General features: G+C 40.6%; 3 protein-coding genes across 4 annotated transcripts in view; 2 read left to right on the forward strand and 1 right to left on the reverse strand.

Annotated features, from left to right (window-relative positions):
- The window catches only part of DNAH5 (dynein axonemal heavy chain 5), a 244,307-nt gene extending 228,980 nt beyond the window's left edge, over positions 1–15,327 (forward strand). For both annotated transcript variants that reach the window (XM_036020259.1, XM_036020258.1), the window contains exons 77-79: positions 1,771–1,923; positions 2,347–2,578; positions 13,476–15,327. In XM_036020259.1, the coding sequence (XP_035876152.1) occupies positions 1,771–1,923; positions 2,347–2,578; positions 13,476–13,627 (537 nt within the window). In that variant the 3' untranslated portion in view covers positions 13,628–15,327. The remainder of the gene's footprint in view (positions 1–1,770; positions 1,924–2,346; positions 2,579–13,475) is intronic.
- A 3,215-nt stretch (positions 15,328–18,542) lies between these two features.
- On the reverse strand, positions 18,543–19,380 carry LOC114510849 (heat shock cognate 71 kDa protein-like). Its single transcript, XM_036020065.1, has 2 exons — positions 19,361–19,380; positions 18,543–18,978 (listed from the first exon to the last, which is right to left on the reverse strand). Exons 1-2 carry the CDS (start codon positions 19,378–19,380, stop codon positions 18,603–18,605), a joined length of 396 nt encoding a protein of 131 aa, XP_035875958.1. The 3' UTR covers positions 18,543–18,602.
- Positions 19,381–19,615: 235 nt separating this feature from the next.
- On the forward strand, positions 19,616–20,416 carry LOC114511674 (heat shock 70 kDa protein-like). The gene has a single exon (XM_036020260.1). It carries the CDS (start codon positions 19,785–19,787, stop codon positions 20,172–20,174), a length of 390 nt encoding a protein of 129 aa, XP_035876153.1. The 5' UTR covers positions 19,616–19,784; the 3' UTR covers positions 20,175–20,416.
- The last annotated feature ends 1,200 nt before the right edge of the window (positions 20,417–21,616 follow it).

The following is a 21,616-nucleotide window of genomic DNA, read 5'->3' on the forward strand; positions in this document are numbered from 1 at the left end:
TGGGAAACTATAACTCGTCAGAAACAGGGATATCTATTCCTTCCTTGGCCCTGATGGCTGTCTTACAATCTGAGAGGGCTACAAAGGAAGCAGTTTTTTCTGGGTGACGGTGGGGGAGAGATTACAGAGGAGGTGGGGGAAATATTCAGAGAAGAGGTGAAGGATCTTGAGGATTCGGCTCATCATGGCACTGAGGATGCTGAAGGTGCAGTAGAAAGACTTGGGAGGGCAGGGGGCTGAGGTTTGGGTCGGACTGGGGGCTGTACGGAGAGGGCTGCATCTAGAGATGAGACTGGGTCATGGGGTGACTAGGTGCTTGGCCTTTTGAAGTTACTCAGGTTATTGGGAAGGTGAGACCTGATGAGGTTAGAACAGATAGTCTTTCAGAAGAGACTCAGCGCTGAGGCTCCAATTTCTCACTCAGGGTTTGGGCAGATGCCAAGGCAGTGGGTCCCACAGGCAGCATAAAGTACCTGGGGAGTGCCCTTCCTGTTGACTTCTTATTTGACAACAGTACTATTCATCACTCTAATCACACAGCTTAGAAACTCAAAATTAGCTTTGACTGGACCTCTTCCACTCTTTTTCACCTTTCACAAATTTATTGCCAAGGCCAGACAGTTTTCTATCTGAATTGCCTCTCCTCACTGCCAGTGACAGAAGGAGAACCTGCCTGGTCACTGGCCACTGTTTTGTTTCCCACTAACCCAGCAAACTGAGCTTGGTCCACGCCCGGGAGGTTCTGCAACAGGGGTCCTTGCCAGGAGGCACCCTCTCAACAGTGGTTCCCTGTGTCCTCAGATCAAATGTAGTGTCAGCACTTCTCTTTTAGTTAACACATCTATAAATGTTGAGCAGAATGAGTTACCTAATTTTTAATTTATGATCAATATACTATCAGCCTTTGGAAATCCCTTTTTTTTTTTGAAAAACAGGAAAATAAATTTTTAAGATATTTGAAATTCAAGCGGTATATCTATCCAGATGGATCACTACATTTATTCATACATAAAATATTGCAGTAGCAGTAAAATGTTATAAAATATGATTCAGAGACACTCGCCAGCACAGCTGCTGATAACGTCAATGACATATCCATGCGGGTTGTAACCATAGATAGAAGCTCCACGTGTGAATTCAGGAGGAATGTTACAGGCAATGAATGTAATTAATTTGTTGGTGGTGAAGGGACCTGTGTTTCTACGTCTGCTCCTTCATCAGAAGAAATCAAAGTACATTCTAAGTGACAAAAACTTCAGAATATAATTGTTTGCCTCGTTACAAAAGATAAATGGAGAAAGGCTCCTCTGAGTCTGTATTCAGAGAATGTATTGTGAAGCGGTGGTTGGGCCATGAGCACAGTCATGCAAACAGAGATCTTGTTTATAACGCATCTGCTGAACTGTAACTGAAGGAAAATAATTGGAACCAGTTCAATTTAATACAATTGTTTTAATTGCTCTCCAGCTGAACTGGTGATGAATGTGTTTGCAAGTGGAAGGTGATTCTACTGACCGCAGACATCTGGGGCAGCGTCTGAGCTCTCAGTCCATCTGTATTCACGTGACTGTTAGCTCATTCTGTCATACAATCTCAAGGAGGAAGAATCATTTGAAAACTTAAATTTCAGAACCCCAGGGCAATTCATGTCTTAGGGACTTTTAAATTCTAAAAGTGAAATTGGTATTTTATCATTTTTTTTTCTGTGAGCACAACCAGTTAGACAGCAACATTTAGCCTGTATTAATTGTTTGAATGTATGTATTTCAGGCATCATGGGTTTCAAGTACGTTGGGTTTCTGGTTTACTGAACTTATAGAAAGGAACTGCCAATTTACCTCGTGGGTGTTCAATGGCCGACCCCACTGCTTCTGGATGACGGGCTTTTTTAACCCCCAAGGATTTTTAACTGCAATGCGACAGGTAATAGCTCTGATTTATACCTGTTGTATTATTATAATTTTCCTCTGTAAAGTTCTCTTTCATTATAGTTTTAGAGAATATAATAAGACAGAGAATGACTGTCTCTTATGGGTGCTAGCTGTTACATTGTCCTGAACATAAATCCAGGAACTTGTTCTGAGGCTGCTGGCTTGAATTTCAAAATCTTTATTTGTTATTTTTATATTTGATTTTATTATATATAATAAAAATAAAACATATATGTGTACAAGCGGTTAACTTGAGACATGAGTGTTGGTTCTGAGAGAATCTTTTTAACCTTAAATACTATTCTACTTACTTTGCATTAGGGTAGTTCGGGGCTGCACTGGAATTTATGCTGTGTACACACAAACCTCTCTAATTGCTAATTGCATCCTCTGCTTTTGTTCTTGCCTGGAGTAGGAGATAACTCGGGCCAACAAAGGCTGGGCTCTGGACAATATGGTGCTTTGCAACGAAGTCACCAAGTGGATGAAGGATGACATTTCTGCGCCTCCCACAGAGGGTGTCTACGTCTGTGGCTTGTATCTTGAAGGTGCTGGCTGGGACAAGAGGAACATGAAGCTCACTGAGTCCAAACCAAAAGTGCTCTTCGAGTTGATGCCTGTCATAAGGATTTATGCAGAAAACAACAGTAAGTTTTCTCGTGCATTCAGGGATGGCTGGTATTATTAGATTTAATGACATTATAAACACAAAATCTTGTTATTTTTGTATCATATAATAAGGATGTGATTCTTTTATCAATTAGCTTCATGTTCACACCCGTGCTTAATGAGTATTTAGTGACCATTAGTCACTTTCTTGGGTGCTATTGGGAAGGAAATAGTTATCCAGATAACTCTTGCCTATCTAATAAAGCTGGTAAAATATATATAGATGATAAAGTGTTAGCTGATAATGTAAGAAACAGGTGTTTGGAGGGTAAGATAATAGTAGGGTAAAGTGGTCAGGGCACAGGGGTCTGGACTGGGCATGGAAAGGTGGAGATAATGCAGGGGCAAGTGCTGGAAAGAGGCTTTCTAGGCAGGTCAGCCCAGGGCTCACTGGATGTGTTGTCTGTAACAGCCTGGAGATTGAAGCCAGGTCATGAAATCTATATTGAATTCCGGGGCATTTAGCTTAATCCAGTAGCTAATGGCAAATTGCTAGGTTCACATTTCAGCCTATGAATGTAATAACATGTCTTTGAAGCACATATATTATTCTACCTTGACAAAATCAGCAAAGGCTCTATTTGATAAGGCTAAAATGACCTAAACTGCTTTCCATTATTGACTTGATGTTTTCTGGGGGCTTTTGTTGTTGTGTTTTACTCAGCTAAACTCTTCTCAGCAATAAACACCTTTCTGAGCGTGTGGGACTTTCCTGTTCATTTTTTAAAATTAAAATTTCTGGCCCTGGCTGGTGTAGCTCAGTGGATTGAACACAGGCTTGCAAACCAAAGCATCACTAGTTTGATTCCCAGTCAGAGCACATGCCTGGGTTGTAGGCAATATCCCCAGTATGGGGTGTGCTAGAGGCAACCATACACTGATGCCTCACTCCCTCTCTTTCTCCCTCACTTCCCCATCTCTCTAAAAAAATAAATAAAACCTTTAAAAAATTTAAAATTTCTTTATCTATCAATAATCACTTTATTTTTTTACTCACATTTTTATTGTTGTTCTAGTATAGTTGTCTCCATTTCTCCCCACTTCTCCCCATACATCCCTACTTCCCACCCTCAATCTTACTCCCCTTTAGCTTGGTCCATGGGTCCTTTATACATGTTTCTTAATGACCTTTCTCCTCTTTTCCCCTGTTATCCCCTCCTCCCCCGCTCTGGTTACTGTCCGTTTGTTCTCATTTTCAATGTCTCTGTTATATTTTGTTTGCTTGTTTGTTTTGTTGATTAGGTTCTACTTATAGGTAAGATCATATGGTATTTGACTTTCACCACCTGGCTTATTTCACTTAGCATAATGCTCTCCAGTTCCATCCATGCAGTTGCAAAGAGTAGGAGCTCCTTCTTTCTTTCTGCTGCACAGTATTCCATTGTATACATATATCACATTTTTTGATCCACTCATTTACTTATGGGCACTTAGGTTGCATCCAGCACTTGACTATTGTAAATTGTGCTGCTATGAACATTGGGGTGCATAGGTTCTTTTGAATTAGTGTTTCAGGATTCTTAGGGTATAATCCCAGCAGTGGAATTGCCAGGTCAAAAGACCATTCCATTTTTAGTTTTTTGAGGAAATTCCATACTGTTTTCCACAGTGGGTGCACCAGTCTGCATTCCCACCAACAGTGCACTAGGGTTCCCTTTTATCCACAGCCTTACCAGCACTTGTTGTTTGTTGATTTGTTATGGTGGCCATTCTGACTGGTGTGAAGTGGTATCTCATTGTGGTTTTAATTTGCATTTCTGTGATGGCCAGTGATGCTGAACATCCCTTCATTTGTCTCTGGGTCTTCTGTATGTACTCCTTGGAGAAATATCTGTTCAGGTCCTTAGACCATTTTTTAATTGGGTTGTTTGTCTTTCTGGAGTGGATTCATGTGAGTTCTTTATATATTTTGAAGATCAAACTTTTGTCCGAGGTATCATTTGCAAATATATTTCCCCACACGACTGGTTCCCTTTCATTTTGCTGATGTTTTCTTTAGCTGTGCAAAAGCCTTTTTATTTTGATGAAGTCCTATTTGTCATTTCTTTCCTTTATGCCCCTTGCTCTAGGGGACATATTAATAAAAATATTGCTGCATGGAATATCCACATTTTTGGCATTTTCATGATCACTGACAGATGTGCACAAAGTAACGAAAAATGTGAGGCTCTCAACATGCATGTCCCCAGTTGAGGTTGACTATGTGACACTGTCTCAGCTGTAAACAAGTATCCTTTTTGTGGTCTTTTTGGTGTTACATTTTCACATGTGTGTACCTTTCACTGTATATAATAGAATTCCCAAGTGTAGTGCTGAAGCGCTGTCTGGTGTCCTGAGTATGAGAAGGCCGCCACGTGCCTTACAGAGAAAACATGTGTGTTAGATGTGCTTCATGTAGACATGAGACACAGTGCTGTCTGCCTCGAAGTCAATGTGAGTCAACAGTGCATATTAAAAAGGTGTTGCTAAGTGAAAACACACATAAAACAAAGTTTTGTATTGGTGGGTTTTGAAAATGGGACCAGAGCAGCCCTGGTTGGCATAGCTCAGTGGATTGAGCGTAGGCTACGAACCAAAGCATCACAGGTTCGATTCCCAGTCAGGGCACATGCCTGGATTGCAGGCATGGCCCCCAGCAACCACACATTGAGTTTCTCTCTCTCTTTCTTTCTCCTTCCCTTCCCTCTCTAAAAATAAATAAATAAAATCTTTAAAAAAATGACCTCTTCGTTTAAAAAAAAAGTTCTTAAGAAGAAAAAAATAAGAAAATGGGACCAGAGCCTCTCAGGAAACTAAGCCTCTATTTCCCCTAGGAGCACAGGTTCCATGGTCCCCAATTCAGTGCTCATGGAGACTTTATATATGAGTCCCATGAGTAATGACAATCGATTGTAAGTGAATATACTGATGTCACATAGTTTTTGTTCCTATAAAGAAAAGTACACACTTGGTATATTAAGAAGTAAAGTACTTTAAGGGTTGGACGAAGGCCTTGTTGATGAAAGAACATTGAACTGGCACCCAGGTGGCAGAAAGTGGCTCTTCTGACATCAAGAGGCAAGAGTGTGAAGATGTGAGTTAGCAAAGGGTTGCTGTGTTGGAGGAACAGAGAGAAGGGGTGTGAAGGAAGAGGAGCCCATGGGAGAGGAAAGAAAGGTGAGGGCTCAGCACAGGCCCTGGCCCGTGGATACCCCGCTCAGGATATGCTGGTTGTATCTGAGAGAATGCAGGTCTCCCCGGGATTGGGCAAGCGTACTACCTGTGACCTCGAGTTTACTGGCTCTCAGGGCAGTGTGAGATCCTGGGACAGTGGCTCTTTTATACAAATGAAAATCAAGTGTTCTTTTGGCTAAAAATCATATTTTAGAAAATTTGCATTGTCCTATCATTGTAGCTAGTCAACATGTTGTAAAAATGTTTTCCTTATAAAATGCAAGAAAGGTCTTTCTCATGTGGAGTTAAGGGTTACTTTTTTATTTCTTGTGACCAAACTGTAAAAATCCATTGCAATATGACATTGAACATCTCAGCATGGTAGTATTAAAGTAATAATTTTATAATTCAGGCAATTCCTTATTTAAGAACAGATTTTTCTACAAGCACTGTGTTTGCCCTGCTGAGCGTTAGTCAACAGTGAGGCCTGTTAGCAGCAGGTAAGGGAGGAAATAAAATAAACAAATGAAAAGTGACTAATTTCAAAGTACTGAAAAAAGAAAAAGAAAAAATTTTAGTTCTCTATTCTTTTTTTTGGTTTCAATAGAAATTGGTGGAAACTTGTTTTACTAATTAACTTTATTGTTGGAGAGCTGTTTGTTTAATCATAAAAATAACATTCTGTTGCTCTTTTTATATATTATATCTAATTTTCATTCATTTTTGATAACTGAATAGGGTTCTAATTAAGATAAAGAGGTGTAGTATTATTAATGGCCAAAGGACACTCCAACAAAAGCACAGTGTTTTAAAACTAAAATCCTTATAATGAATTTTTCTCATGTTAATATGAAGGGTAATTTTCAGTTTAAACAATTTATCATTATTATCATTACACTGGATTGGCTTACTTATTTTCAGAAAGATGTCTAGAGATTTATTTGAACTCTAGCGAAAGATCCCCAAATGTTTATTTTATTCATGTTTCTTGTTCAGACATCATGGGAAGGTTGCCCAAATAGTGCTAAGTTTACCAAGAGGGTAAAGGCACCCACACAACTCAGGCCCTCTATTTTCAAATGAGGGTGAAAAAAGGCAGACAAAGGAAGGATTTGTCTCCTTGTGTATTTACTGTGTAGATAGTGATGCTTATAAATGAACTGCAGTGCTGTAGCTGATGTGATGGGAAAACCGTGATTACAGCATTTTGAGGGAATGAAGCAAAACTAATAGGTACCTCTGGTTATGTCATAGGCTGAGAAAAAGCTCTGGGTCCCTGCAGCTAATGAGGATATTTCCTGCTTGGGAACACATTTTTCTAAGAATGCCCTGTAACTCCTTCTCCACCTACCACTGCAGATGTGGGGTGTGGGTGGGGATAGCCCGTGGGTGCCCAGGAGGTGGAGAGCTTGTGACTCCTGAGCCCCATAGCACTTAACCCACTTCAAATTTGTAAGCCTGGAACTCTGTCAAAGACAAGGATAATACAAGCCTGGGGAATTTGTTTTTGTGAAAAGGTAAGTACGTGGTAGGAATCGTAAAGAAGGGATATAGAGACAAATCTAACACATCTTGGGCAAGTACCGCATTCCAGACATTATATAATGGCAGGTATTCACATATATTAACTTATTTAACCTTTACAACAACTCTCTAAGATATATCATGCCGATTTTGCAGATGAGGAAAGTAAGGTTTAGAGACATTATGCAATTTGCCTGTGATTCCCACCCACCAAAGCTGGTATCAGAATCCCAATCGTCTGTTGTGGGATGAATGCAGACTTTTGGGAATTCCTGGGCTTAGTGTTCTACTTAAGACTATGCATTTAGGCAGTCTCTGGGGTGTCTGGGCTGGAGCTTGAAAATCAAGGCTAAATTGAAAACGAAGGCAGCTCCTTGCATTTTGAAGTCATGAGTTTATTTTTCTCAGGTAGCTGCTAAAGCAGACATACTAACATCCTCTGCTGAAGGAAGATCTCACCCAATGGCCTCCCTCCCCTCATGCTTCAGGCTAAAGGAGGTCCCCTCCCCTGCCTACTTACTGGTGGGGCCACATGTTCATAGGTAGAAGAGAGTCAGGCACCTAGATATTTAGGTTGCTCCCCTGCCTTTATCACCCTAGTGATTATTCATGTGGCTTTGGAGGGGACTCGAATATGCCAGCAACTGAAGTCAGGTATCAGATTATCGCTGGTTGATTTTTACATCTTTCTGCAAAGACCCAGAAGCACATGCATACACATAGTATGTCCAGCTATTGCTGAGATGAAGAGCTCAGGCTCTGGATCTGATCTGGTGAGGCTTTGTTCTTGCTGGGTCCCCTACAGCTTTGTAACCTTGGACAAGGAGCTCGCCTGCTCACAGTCCAATTTCTCATCTGTGAAATGGATTTAATCATGGTTCCCATCTCACAGGTTGTTGAGAGTACTACACTGATGATGTTCAGCGCGTAGCACACAACAAATCATTTTATTATTATTGTTATTATTGATATCTGACATGCTTGTTGAAAGATGAAAAGAAATATCCTATGTAAGGGAGCTCTATCTTATATCTGAAGAAGGGGTGTCCAACCTGCAGGCTGCATGTGGCCCAGCATGGTCATGAATGCGGCCCAGCACAAAATCATAAATTTTCTTTAAACTTTTTTTTGCTCATCAGTTTTCATTAGTGTTTATGTATTTAATGTGTGGCCCAAGACAACTTTTCTTCCAGTGTGGCCCAGAGATGTCAAAAGGTTGGGCACCCCATGTAAAATGTTATTAGCAAAAGAGGGGTTAAATAAAGGGATGATTTACTAAGTCATCCAACCTTTTGGTGTCTCTGGGCCACACCGGAAGAAGAAGAGTTTTCTTGGGCCCCACATTAAATACATTGCGACACATAATCACACACACACACACACACACACAGGAACTTCTGGCCAAGATGGAGGCATAAGTGAACACACTGTGCCTCCTCGCACAATCAAAATTAAGGATAACAACAATTTAGAAACAAATAAACAACCAGAACAGACAGAAAATTGAACTGTATGGAAGTCTGACAACCATTCATCCAGACCAGTAAGAGGGGCAGAGTTGGAGACCAGAGGAGAGGGGTCACAGCAGGAAAAGGCGGTGGCTGGCAGACCCAGGCACGTAGGGCTCAGGTGGCTGTTGGCAGACCTCAGGCACACAGGTGGCAGCTAACAGACCCCAGGCTTGGGGAGGCATGAGCAGACCCAGTGAGGCATGCAAGGCAGCGGGGTGTCCGCAGTCACACATTCACATGCAGATAAACCAGGTGAAAATGGACAGCAAGATAGACCAAGCAACCCAGGGACCCAGTGCGGGGAAATAAAGCCTAAAAGCACCGATTGAAAACACCTGTGGGGATTGAGGCACAGGGAGAGACTCCCAGCCTCACAGGAGAGTTTGTTGGAGTAACCCACAGGGTCCTAGAGTGTACACAAGCCCACCCACCCAGGAACCAGCACCAGAAGGGCCCAATTTGCTTGTGGGAAGCAGCAGAGGGGACGGAAGTCTGACAGAGAGTGGAGCAAGAGCCATTATTCCCTCTCGGACCCCGCCCCACATACTACATCACAACCCAGCAACTGGGTTGCCCTGTCCAGGTGAACACCTGAGGCTCCGCCCCTTATATATAACAGGCATGACCAAACCAAAAAAAAAAAAAAAGAAAAAAGATGGCTCAAACGGAAGAACAAATGTAAGCCTTAAAGCCAATACTTTTAAGCAACCGAGATAGCCAACCTATCAGATGCACAGTTCAAAACACTGGTGATCAGGATGCTCACAGAACTGGTTGATTTTGGTCACAAATTAGATGAAAAAATGAAGGCTACAATAAGTGAAATGAAGAAAAATGAACAAGGAACCAGTAGTGCTGGGAAGAAAACTGGGTCTCACATCAATGGAGTGGAACAGAAGGAAGAAAAAACATACAATCAGAAAAGAATGAAGAAATAAGAATTCAAAAAAATGAGGAGAGGCTTAGGAACCTCTAGGACATCTTGAAATGTTCCAACATCCGAATTATAGGGGTACCAGAAGGAGAAGAGGAAGAGCAACAAATGGAAAACTTATTTGAACAAATAATAAAGGAGAACTTCCCCATTCTGGCAAAGGAAATGGACTTCCAGGAAGTCCAGGAAGCTCAGAGAGTCCCAAAGAAGTTGGACCCAAGAAGGAACACACCAAAGCACATCTTAGTTACATTAGCCAAGGTAAAAATGAAGGAGAGAATCCTAGAAGCAGCAAGAGATAAGGAGACAGTCACCTACAAAGGAGTTCCCATCAGACTGTCAGCTGATTTCTCAAAAAAGACAGGCAAGAAGGGGCTGGAAAGAAATATTCCAAGTCATGAAAGACAAGGACCTATATCCCAGATTACTCTATCCAGCAAAGCTTTCATTTAGAATGTAAGGGCAGATAAAGTGCTTCTCAGAGAAGGTCAAGTTAAAGGAGTTCATCATCACCAAGCCCTTATTATATGAAATGTTAAAGGGACTTATCTAAGAAAAAGAAGATAAAAAATATGAACAATTAAAAAGACAGCAAACTCAATTATTAACAACCACACCTAAAACAAAAGCAAACTAAGCAAACAACTAGAACAGGGACAGAACCACAGAAATGGAGATCACATGGAGGGTTAGCAACAGGGGAGTGGGAGGAGGAGAGAGGGAGTAAAGGTACAGAGAATAAATAGCATAGACAGTAGGGAGAAAATAGACAGAGGGAGGGCATGAATAGTATGGGAAATATAGAAGCTAAATAACTAATGACACATAGACATGAACTAAAGAGGGAATGTGGGTGGGAGAGGGTAATACAAGGTGGAGGGGAGTGAAGGGGGGAAATGGAACGACAACTGTAATAGCATAACCAATAAAATATATTTAAAAAATCACACACAAAAAAATCTCATGATGTTTTAAGTAAATTTACAATTTTATGTTGGGCCGCATAATAGCCATCCAGGACTGCATGAGGTCCACAGGCTGAGGGTCAGACAGCCCTAACTTAAAGGCTACATAGGGGATCTCTACAGAACTTGGTTATTTTGGGTATGGGAAGGAATAAATGATGTAATAACATTTGGATGAAAAATGTAGGCTAGAGAGGGAAATTACCTAGTTAGAAAATGAAATTCCCTCAAGGTGCTTCCTTAAAGCCTCTAGGCTCCTGAAGCCTGTAACTCACCAGTTTCCACAGCCGCTTCTCCGCTCTGCCTTCTGGAGCCCAAGGCTTTGAACATGTTTAGCTGATTTGTTCTACCTACATCGTATGTTTATTTTCCCCTTCAAAGTTATTTGTCGAACCAGGCTTAATGGTTTGGAATCATCTGTTTATGTGGTGGTTTAGCATCTGTCAGCACTTCCACTATGAAAGTGTATTTTCAGCGGCTCCCAGCCCTGCTGCAGGAGTCTGCTGCGTGCTGAGACTTGGCATGGCCCCTGCAGTTCTGATGCAATTACAAATCAATGACATTGGATCGATATTTCAGAGGATTTTTTTAACCTGATTTTTGTAAAGGATATTATTTTTTTCCAATTATATTTTTCTGGGGATTAAAATCTGAGTAGTCAAATACTTGCCAAGCCATAATTATTATAATTATCATTTGGTTCAAATGTAAGACTCCAATGACTTACTGCAAGATTTACAAAATGATTGTTAATCAAATTTTCATCCAGAGGAACAAGTAGTTATATATTGGTTTTGTGTACAGATCCTAAGATTAAAGGATTTAAATATATCAGTTAGTAGAGTTAGTATTGACTGCACTTCATGAATTTACTGTTATTCACGTATATTCATATATTTGTGCAATTATGATTACTAATAACATTCTTACGATAATTTTAAAAATAGTGCCTAGATGTAAAAATTAGGTGTTGCATTACTTAGATTGTTTCTAATGGTTAATTTCATGTGATTAAGAAAACTTATAGTTTGAAAATACTGTAAAATATCTATTTTAGAACCAGATGTAACATTTGTGGTATTCCTGACACTTTTGGTCCAGGTAACTCTTTGCTGGGAGGGGCTGCCCTGAGTATTATAGGATGTTAGCGGAATCCCTGGCCTTTACTCACTAGATGCTGGCAGCACCTCCCCAGTTTTGATAACCAAAAATGGCTCTAGAGATTGGCAAATCACACCCTCCCACCCCGGTAGTAAAATTGCCATTGGTTAAGAATTGCTGCTTTAGAATATTTAATATTCTATTAATATTCAATTTTGTATTGCAACTTATCTATAATATTATCATATTTAGATATTTAACTTCTTCCAATAAAATTAATTATAGTGAAGATATAAAAACATATGGTACAGCAGGTTGAAGGTTTTATTGGGGCCAACGAATGAGACTTTAACTTCTGATAGTGCCTTGCTTTTGTAATGTGTTAGGGAAAGCTAAATTATTGAGCAAGTTAGTTTGGAGAAATACATTCAGTCACTTTGATATATTAACATTGCATTTAGAAAGTTACCATTTTCATGTATCAGTGCCCATGTTTCTAACACTAATTAACCAAAACAAAGTTATCCTCTTGGTTAAATGTGTTTTCATCTCAATAGTTATATGAGGGCCATTTATAATATTGGCCTTCCAGAAGAGTACAAGGATGGGTACAGACATGACTTCTGTCCTGAAGAAATTTATAATCTGGAAGAGAAGGGGAAATAATATCCTGCCTCCTGAGACGGATGCTATAAGATATGCAGATAAACCACTCTGGACACGGTGGATTTAACAAGAAGCTAATGAAGCTTAAACTCCAAGTCTACTCAATGCAGAGGCTCCTTCCCAAACCTACTTATATATTTGTAAATTTGTACTCTTTTTCTTAAAGATCTCTTTTTCCCAAATTGTATGTTTATGGCCATATGAGGCCTGGATTTGTCCCTGATCATGGGGTTTTCCAAGGGTGGAGAGAAAGTGAGCCTTTGATTAAGAATGAATACATTAGGGAGGGCCTTTGAAGGGTGGCCATTCACAGGTTGTCTTTCACAGCATACGTGGCTTTGGATACACCCTGTATTCCTCTACTTCAGAAAAGCAGACTGAATCTCAGGAAGCTGAACTCTGTTATGACTCTGCTTCTCAGCCACTTAGATTTCTCTACACATGGAGAACTCACACCACCTGGCAGGAGGGGGACCATCCTCTGTCCTGTGATTTCAAATGTGGTTTGAAATATGGCAGGGAGAGCTGAAGACAGAACTTTAAAATAATAATAATAATGAAATAATAGTGGGTGTTGGTTCTGGATATCAGATTAAAAGGGACAGGTGCCTTGTGCCAAAGGCAAGCTCTAAAGAAACAACAGAGAGGGTATGAGAGCACAGGATTTGGTAGGAAAGTAAAGGAGAAAGGGTGGAGGTGGAATGTTGAGAAAAGAAGAGGGACGGAGGCAGTGGCGGGAGGTTCATGGTCATGTTATATGGGCAGGGGTTACTGACATGGGACAAGAGGCCAATGGAGAAAACCTGAGTATGTCTGGATATCTCGTCATGTCCACTGCAAACCTGTGGTAGCATCTGCTTCATATCTAGGGACTGACTGACCTCAGGAAGAATTTCTCTCATTTTACCAAACCCATCTCTCTTTGGAACGACCTTCAAAATGCGCACATTTGGCTCTGCACTGTTTGAGTTACTTAAATTAGAAAGTCACCAAGTTTTTTTCTTGTATGATTTTTTTACAGCTCTAAGAGATCCTCGGTTTTACTCCTGCCCCATCTACAAGAAGCCAGTCCGAACGGACTTGAATTACATCGCTGCTGTGGACCTGAGGACGGCCCAGGCGCCTGAACATTGGGTGCTCCGTGGGGTCGCCCTTCTCTGTGATGTCAAGTAACATGGGGCATGTCCCCACCCCGTACTTTGGAAAATGCAGGATACAAGTGATCACAACCATTATCTTGTATGAGCAGTGAACATCGTGTACATCAGGTTGATCATAATGAATGAGCTGCATAGGTTTTCCCTTGGCTGGATGCTTAATTATATTTAACCTGTTTTAGCATAAATGACCAATCACTGTGTTTGTAGAAAAGTTACTTGGTGATTTAAAAGAAAAAATTACAACTTCCTAACGAAGCATGGCCTTCAAATCCACAATAATAGATTTTCTTCTTTCTTCAAGCCTAAGGAACTGACTGGGTTAAGCAGACGGCATTTCCTTGGAAAGGGTTATTCGTCTGTTAATGGGCTTCTGGTGATAACCCTGTTCTCTAAGGCAACATGGCAAGTTTGTGCTGATTTTGCTTTTATTGCCTTTTTGCATTTAGGTCAAGTTAAGAGACTTTTTTTTCATGGTTCAAACAGCCAATTAAAAATACCTTTTAAAAATAGAGGGAAATAGAAAAAATGGGGTAAGAATGTGAATGGACACATAGACAATTCATATAATCCTATAGAATAGACATATCATATTCAACCCCACTGATAATTAATAATGATATACTAAGTGATATTTGTTATAAGGAAAAATTAAAGCTAAAAGTAAATTGTGCTGAGATCTTTGCAAAAGGGATTCACTCACAGATCCGTAGAGCAATGAAAACCGACCCATACTTTTTGTAAAATAGTTAAATAACTAAGCAGAGAAAGAGACATAAAAAGTTTCAGAGACTTTGATCCTTATTTTCTCTTTTGGAAATCTATACCAAGGAAACCATTTAAAAGACTTTAAGAATTTATATGTAAAAATATATTCAATAACAGACATAAATTAAAAATGCCCTGAATATTCAATAATAAGGTTGTGCTTAAGGAACTTAAGAGATAATTAGGCAGCCAAGAAAAATGTTAAAGATTTCATAAGGTGGAAATAGCAGACACATATTAATTGAAAGATGCAATCACAAATATCGAGCACTGTGATTATAACTGTAAAATGTATTTACATGTGCATGAAGATAAGACAGTAATGTGGAAAAATAAAATCATTCATGATAGCATGGTAAAGGTTTTAGTTGACTTGGAAAAAAGTAATAATTGGAAGAAAAAAAATAAGAAGAAGATAAAAGTCTTAGGTAGTGTGTACCATACACTGTATGGGGACTTCACACGGGTTTTTGTTATTAAACAAAATACTATCTAAGGAAACTTTGATAAATTTTTATTTTAAATTCTAGTTAGAAATTGCTTCATCTATAACCTATTGACTAGAAAACTTGGTCGGTATTAAATTAGAATGGTGGTTTGCAAATGCTTGGTTAACTTTAGATCTGTATAACTTGTTTCTGGTGACAAAAGCTTTCATAGGATTGGGGTGGGGGTGGTGATAGGGAGACAAGCATGGGTCCTTATCATTAGGCTTCGCTCTGTCACAAGCAAGTATCAATTTATGCTAATTATGGCAAGATAGACCTGAGTGGTTCATGTGGCTTCTACTCATCAAGGATGATGCTGTTTTCATTTGAGTGGTTTCTTTTGGCCTGAGTTAATATATCAGTTGATTTATGTGGCTTGTGGGGAAACCATCATTTTATTTTGAAGAACATGTAATGAAAATGTGAAAACAATGGGAATTAATAAAGAGTTGTTAATGAATGTCTGAATTGAGATTAGTACTTATTAGAAAGGGGGTAAGTGCCATCGAGTATTCAGAATTAAGCTTTCAAAACTTGATTTTATGTCAAATAACTTGAAAATGCACAATTCATATAATGTGATATACTCATGTTGGTGTGTGTGTGTTTGTGTGAATACGTTTTGGAGACCCAAAGTAGAACAGGACATCATGAAAATAACTAGCAGCTTTTGCAACTGTTCAGCAAGGAATGTCTCTGAGCAGTGAAGAGCCAATGAGGTGCCGTTCTGTTTCAACTCCATCTTTATACCCCTCCCCCCATGGAAGGGCATCCTGCATCCTGCTGAATCATGGGCAAGGGAGGACCCCCTGACTGATCTGCCAGGTGATGGAGGGAGTCACTAACTTCTATGGATGTGGAGAAAACAACATCGAGGGACTTGGTGCCATGCAGAGTGAGAGAGCAGTCTTTTCCATCTGTGTCAATATTGGCTTATCAAAATATTATTGATTTTGTACCCCCTGTGTGTCAGGCACTCTGGTGCACTGGTGTAATTTGATGGGAAAAAAATTGTCACAGTGCCTGATTTCATGGAATGTGCCAAAGAACCAAAGACACAGAAAATAAGACACTATTTAGGTATATAATTTTATGTAATCTCAATTTATGAGTGTATAACATGACACACGTATGAGGTGCACAGAACAAAAATACAAAGAGTGTGGGTTAAATGCTGTGAAGGGGAATACAGGGGAGACTGAAGCATTTTGGGTGGGTCACAGATTAGCAGGCAGAAGCCTCATGATAGTGGTTATCTGTCGGTCTGTCTATCTATCTATCTATCTATCTATCTATTATCTGTCTCTTTATTTTATGCGTCAAAGACAGGAGTGTAAAGTTTTATTAAGGACAAGGTTAAATACAAATCTGAATGTTCCCTAGAAATGATGTTTTGTGTAAACAAGGATAAGGGACCCCTAGATTTAAGATGTCACTGGAGAGACAAAGAAATGTTTTATGTTAGAGGGATTAGAATTAGAAACCCAACCAACATAGACTGGGTGAAGGGAAGCATGTCACCTGGAGTTCAAGTGCACAGGCAAAGTAACAGGCACTTCTAAATGGCAGAAGATTTAAATATTCTTTGGCAAGCTGAGATGAAGGAGTAAGACGGCTAACAATTGGAGGAGTTTATTACTTTGAAGATGGGAAAAAGCCAAAGAAGATGGAGCCAAGTATAGTTCACCTCTTTTTAAAAAAAATATTTTATTGTTGTTCAACTACAGCTGTCTGCATAGGCTGGTCAGAAGCAAAATGCTATCCTAGAGGGCTGGATTTTGAGTCCTTCTGCTACATACTGTACTCTTACGACCACGCAAGGTTAAAATGCAGCATCTGCCCTAGATGCGTTGTTAAATAACGATGATCTTCCTTTGTTCTGGTCAATGCATAGATCAATGTGGGTGTGTCTCTGTAAGTTCCTGGGTTCCTACCAGATCCTCGTCTTTACCCTCTTTGCGGTGCTGACATCAACAGCTTTCATCTTACCAGGTCAGGAGTCAGCATGTTCAGGACCACAGAGTTCTGACTTGGTAACTGCCTTCACAGATTACCCCAAATGACTCTGGCAGTCCATGCTTCTGGTTGCCCCTGAAAACTTGCAGTAGGGACTTCGGTAGTAAAACAAGACAATGAACAACATGTATCCAAAATATGTTTATTGGATGGTTTGCTGCTCACCTGGAGTCAGCCCTCCTGTGGGCTGGCCTCCTGTGGGCTGGCGGAGGACCGTGGAACGGCCACATTCAGAACTACCGTCTGTGTGTGGATAGAGGTGTGGCGATGTTACAACATCCTGGGCATGTCACAGCCAGGAAGCAGGAACTGGGGTTTTGCACAGGTGCTTCTTCTGGTGTTCCCTTGTTCCCTGTTCTCTTTTGGTGAGGGATGAAGGAGGTCCTTAGTGAGAGGCATGTTGTTGTGGGGAGGTTGTCACCACCTGAAAGTTGTTCTCATTTATTTCTAACTAAGAAGGTAGAGCGTAACAACAGCTGGGAGCTCCCCTGAGCTGAAACAGCCAACACACATCCTTGCTTGGCTTTTTCTGGTCCTCTGGCTCCCCCATGCAGCTCACAGCAACCAGTGAGCCTCTCTGCAAGTAGGGACCTCCCAGAATTGGGACAAAGGGAGAAAATTTTGCCACATTAACTATCCTTTTATACTTGGGGCTACAATCACCATTTCACAGATACTTACCTCAGTGTTCTATGATCCTTCCTTTAAGGAAATGTTGGCTGTTTCCTTAAAGGAAAGGAACATTGAACCAACTCAGCTTCCACGAGGCCTTGTCCCCATCCACTGGGGGCACTCTTTCCCTGCAGAGATGTAATTTAACTGGGCCACAGGGAATGGCAGCCAAAGGTGACATCTACATTCAAACATGAAGGAGAAAGAGAAAACATCTCAGCCCCACAAGTACTGAGGACTTACTGCCTGTTTCCTAAAGGGAAGAGGTGAGCATGGAGCCCGAAGGATGAGTGACAGGAAACCTGGCCAGGACGGGAGGGCTGAGAAGGTCTGCTTTCTGAATGCACTTGCGAACCTCGTTATGACTGCTGCCATCTGCAGAATAGTGGCTGATGGAAATCATATGTCTGTAAGTTATTGGAACGAGAACTCCTTCTTTGTGTTAAATGTTATTTGCAATACAAAAATCTTGTTGTAAAGACTTCAACATTAAGAGACATGATGAGCAAACCAGTATAAATAAAATACTCTGCATCAACAATGTCTTTATCAATGATAAAGTTTTGTTCAAAGGTGCAGCATTATGGAAAATAGATATGTTAATGCATACTAATAGTATAATTTATAATATTTGCAACACAAAATATTTAATAATGATAAAAATGTTATAGTATATGTGCAAGCAATTTTCTCTTCAAGACATAATACGCCCCCTACACCCAAATCTACAATACAGATTTTTAAAAAAAATTTGTCAGGCCCCGATGAGTGCATAATCACTCTTACATTTTACTTATTTATTTATGTATTTATTTTGGTGCTAATTCTAAATAGCTTTATTTAGGACATTACACTTCCCACTTTATAATACAATGCTTATAAAGTGCATTATTTCCTTTCCCTGTGCACATAGTCCATGTTCAAGTATCAACAATGCTCAGTTCATTATACAGCAGCTCAACTTTTAAAACTGCCTGGAATTTGCCACAAATGTGGGTCCTTCAGTATTTTGTGTGGAACAATGCTACATCTATGCAAGAGGTTGGCTTAATCAACCTCCTCAATGGTGGGTCCTGAGGAGCCTCTCCCAGATAGAGGGGTTCTACCACCAGGGGAGCCCGCAAGCTTTCCTCCCGGCATGCCTCCTGCACTCTGGTACAGCTTAGTGATGATTGGGTTGCAGGCTTTTTCCATCTCTTTCTGCTGATGTTCAAATTCTTCCTTCTCAGCAGTCTGATTCTTATCAAGCCAGTTGGTGATTTCGTTGCCCTTGTCAACAGTCTTCTGTTTGTCCTCACCATTGATCTTGCCTTGAAGTTTTTCATCTTCAACAGTTGCTTTCATGTTGAATGCACAGGATTTGGCTGAGTTCTTGGAAGATACCTTGTCCCACTGCTTGTAATCCCACTTCTGGGAATATATCTGAGGGAACCCAAAACTCTAATTTGAAAGAACATAAGCACCTCTATGTTCATTGCAATATTATTTATAATCGCCTGGATATAGAAGCAGCCTGAGTGTCTTTCAGAAGATGAATGGATAAAACAACTATGGCACATTTACACTATGGAATACTACTCGGCTGTAAAAAAGAGGGAAATTTAACCTTTTGTGATAGTATGAATGAAACTGGAGAACATTACGCTAAGTGATATAAGCTAGTCACAGAAAGACAAATGCCATATGATTTCACTCATATGTGGAATCTAATGAGTAAACTAAACTAACAAGTACAATGGGGACAGACTCATATGGAGAACAGGATGACAGCTAGTGCGGGAAGTTATGGGATAGAAGGATTGAGCGAAGAGGGAAAAGGACTCATGGATGTGGACAACAGTGTGGTGATTGCTGGGACGGGGTACAAAGGGACTAAAAGGTAAAATCTTGGGGTAAAATCTATGGCTGGTGATACCACTTAGGTGGAAAAGACTTTAACAACCAAATGGTCAATCATTTTATTGTACAGTTCTAGTGCAGGCACTAGAAGGACATCAGTGAGGATAAGAGGGCTGCTCTCCTTTGAACTGCTTATGCAAACATGCTAAGCGTATTCTCTCTTCCAGCACCGAGACCAGTATTGAGATTTATTCACTCTATGAAGGAATTGACTTCTATACCTCTGTCACCCGTGCAGAGTTTGAAGCATTGAATGCTGCTGACCTTTTCCGTGGCACCCTGGACCCTGTAGAGAAAGCCCTTTGTGATGCTAGGCTTGACAAATCCCAGATGCATGGTATTATCCTGATAGAGAGTTCTACCTGTATCCCCAAGATTCAGAAAATCCTGCAGGACTTCTTCAGTGGAAAAGAGTCGAATGAGAGCATCAACCCTGATGAAGCTGTTGCTTATGGTGCCACTTTCCAGGCAGCCCTGCTCTCTGGAGACAAATCTGAAAATGTTCAAGATTTGCTGCTGATGGCTGTCACTGCTCTTTCCCTTGGCACTGGGACTGCTGGTGGAGCCATGGCTGTCCTCATCAAGAGCGATAATACAGTTCCTACCAAGCAGACACAGAGCTTCACCACCTACTCTGACACCCAGCCTGGGGTGCTGATTCAGGTTTATGAAGGTGGGTGTGCCATGACCAAGCAACCTAATTGGTTGATTACAACCTAACTGGCAAGTGTGAACTCACAGGCATACCTCCTGCTCCTTGTGGTGTTCCTCGGATTGAAGTCACTTTTGATGGAGATGCCAATGGCTTCTTAGTGTGTCTGCTGTGGATAAGAGTACAGGAAAAGAGAACAAGATTACCATCACTACTGACAAGGGTCATCTGTGCAAGGAAGACATTGAGCGCATGGTCCAGGAGGCTGAGAAATACAAAGCTGTTACATTTCAAATGCTACTTGTATTGCAAGTATTTGGACTGATTTTAAAAATTACATTGTGCACTTGATTAGTGTTGATTAGTAGCCCTTGTCAGTACATCAAAACAAGGCCTGTCAAGGTGAACAAATGGTGCACTTATATTTACAATATATTCTTTCAGATTGGGTGGCATGCTTTGGAAAACCATTTAACAAATCAGTAGTTTATGAAAACACAAGGAAATTTGGTGGTTTTTCCAGGTAATTTTTTGGGTGTTCAGTTTTAAAACTTTTGACGTTAGTAGATTCTGGTCAGTTGACCAGTACCTGCTATGTCCAAAAACACCTTCAACCAAGGATAGGCGAGAACTCAAGGTCAGCTTTAGATTCAAATATGAGATTTGGCTATGCAACTGTGAGTCCGCAAACATGTTGCTTGCCCCTTTAAAATGGTGAGCCTCATTCTGTGTTGCACTTTAAACAAGGACCTTATCAATGCAAGAGTGGAATGTGTCACCTGCCTAGCATACACCCTGAGGGGCTTTTCAGGTTTTCTTCTTGAGCCTGGAAAATCCTAAAGCTGAGCAGACAGTAATGATAGGTTGAACCCTTCTCTCCCCTTTCATTTGCATGAAGAGAAATGGGAATAAAGGGACTGGGTGGGAAGGCAGGGAATTAAAGGGTGGAAGAAAGTATTCTGAGTGGAGTGGGATGGTGAGTAAGAAGGGGATCTGGTTTCTTTTCCTCAGTTACTGTTAGAATTTGATTATAGTCATGTGCCACTTAACGAAGGACATGCCTTCCATGGAGTTCACTGTTAGATGATTCCATAGTTGTGGGAACATCACAGAGTGTACTTCCTCAAACTTAGATGGTACAGCCGTTACTCAGCTAGGCTACGTGGGAGAGCCTAGTGCTCTAGGCAGCAAGCCTGTACTGCATGGTCCTGTACAAAACAGCATGAGGTTAAATCAAGTACAAGAGAAAGTGATGCCATCAAGACATGAGGTAAGTATGAGATGTATGAGGCTGCTGCCCGTGTAACACGGCGTGATGCTTTTACAGAAAATTTTTTATAAGTAAAGCGCGTACACTCTAAAACGATGGTGAAAGTATATGATAGTAAATACATGAACTAGTAACATGGTCATTCATCATTATCAGATATTATGAGGTCTACGTAATTGTATGTGCTATACTTTTACATGAGTGGCAGTGTGGCAGGTTTGTTTACACCAGCAGCACCAC

Source organism: Phyllostomus discolor, chromosome 3, assembly GCF_004126475.2.
Source record: "Phyllostomus discolor isolate MPI-MPIP mPhyDis1 chromosome 3, mPhyDis1.pri.v3, whole genome shotgun sequence".
Lineage (NCBI taxonomy): Eukaryota > Metazoa > Chordata > Mammalia > Chiroptera > Phyllostomidae > Phyllostomus > Phyllostomus discolor.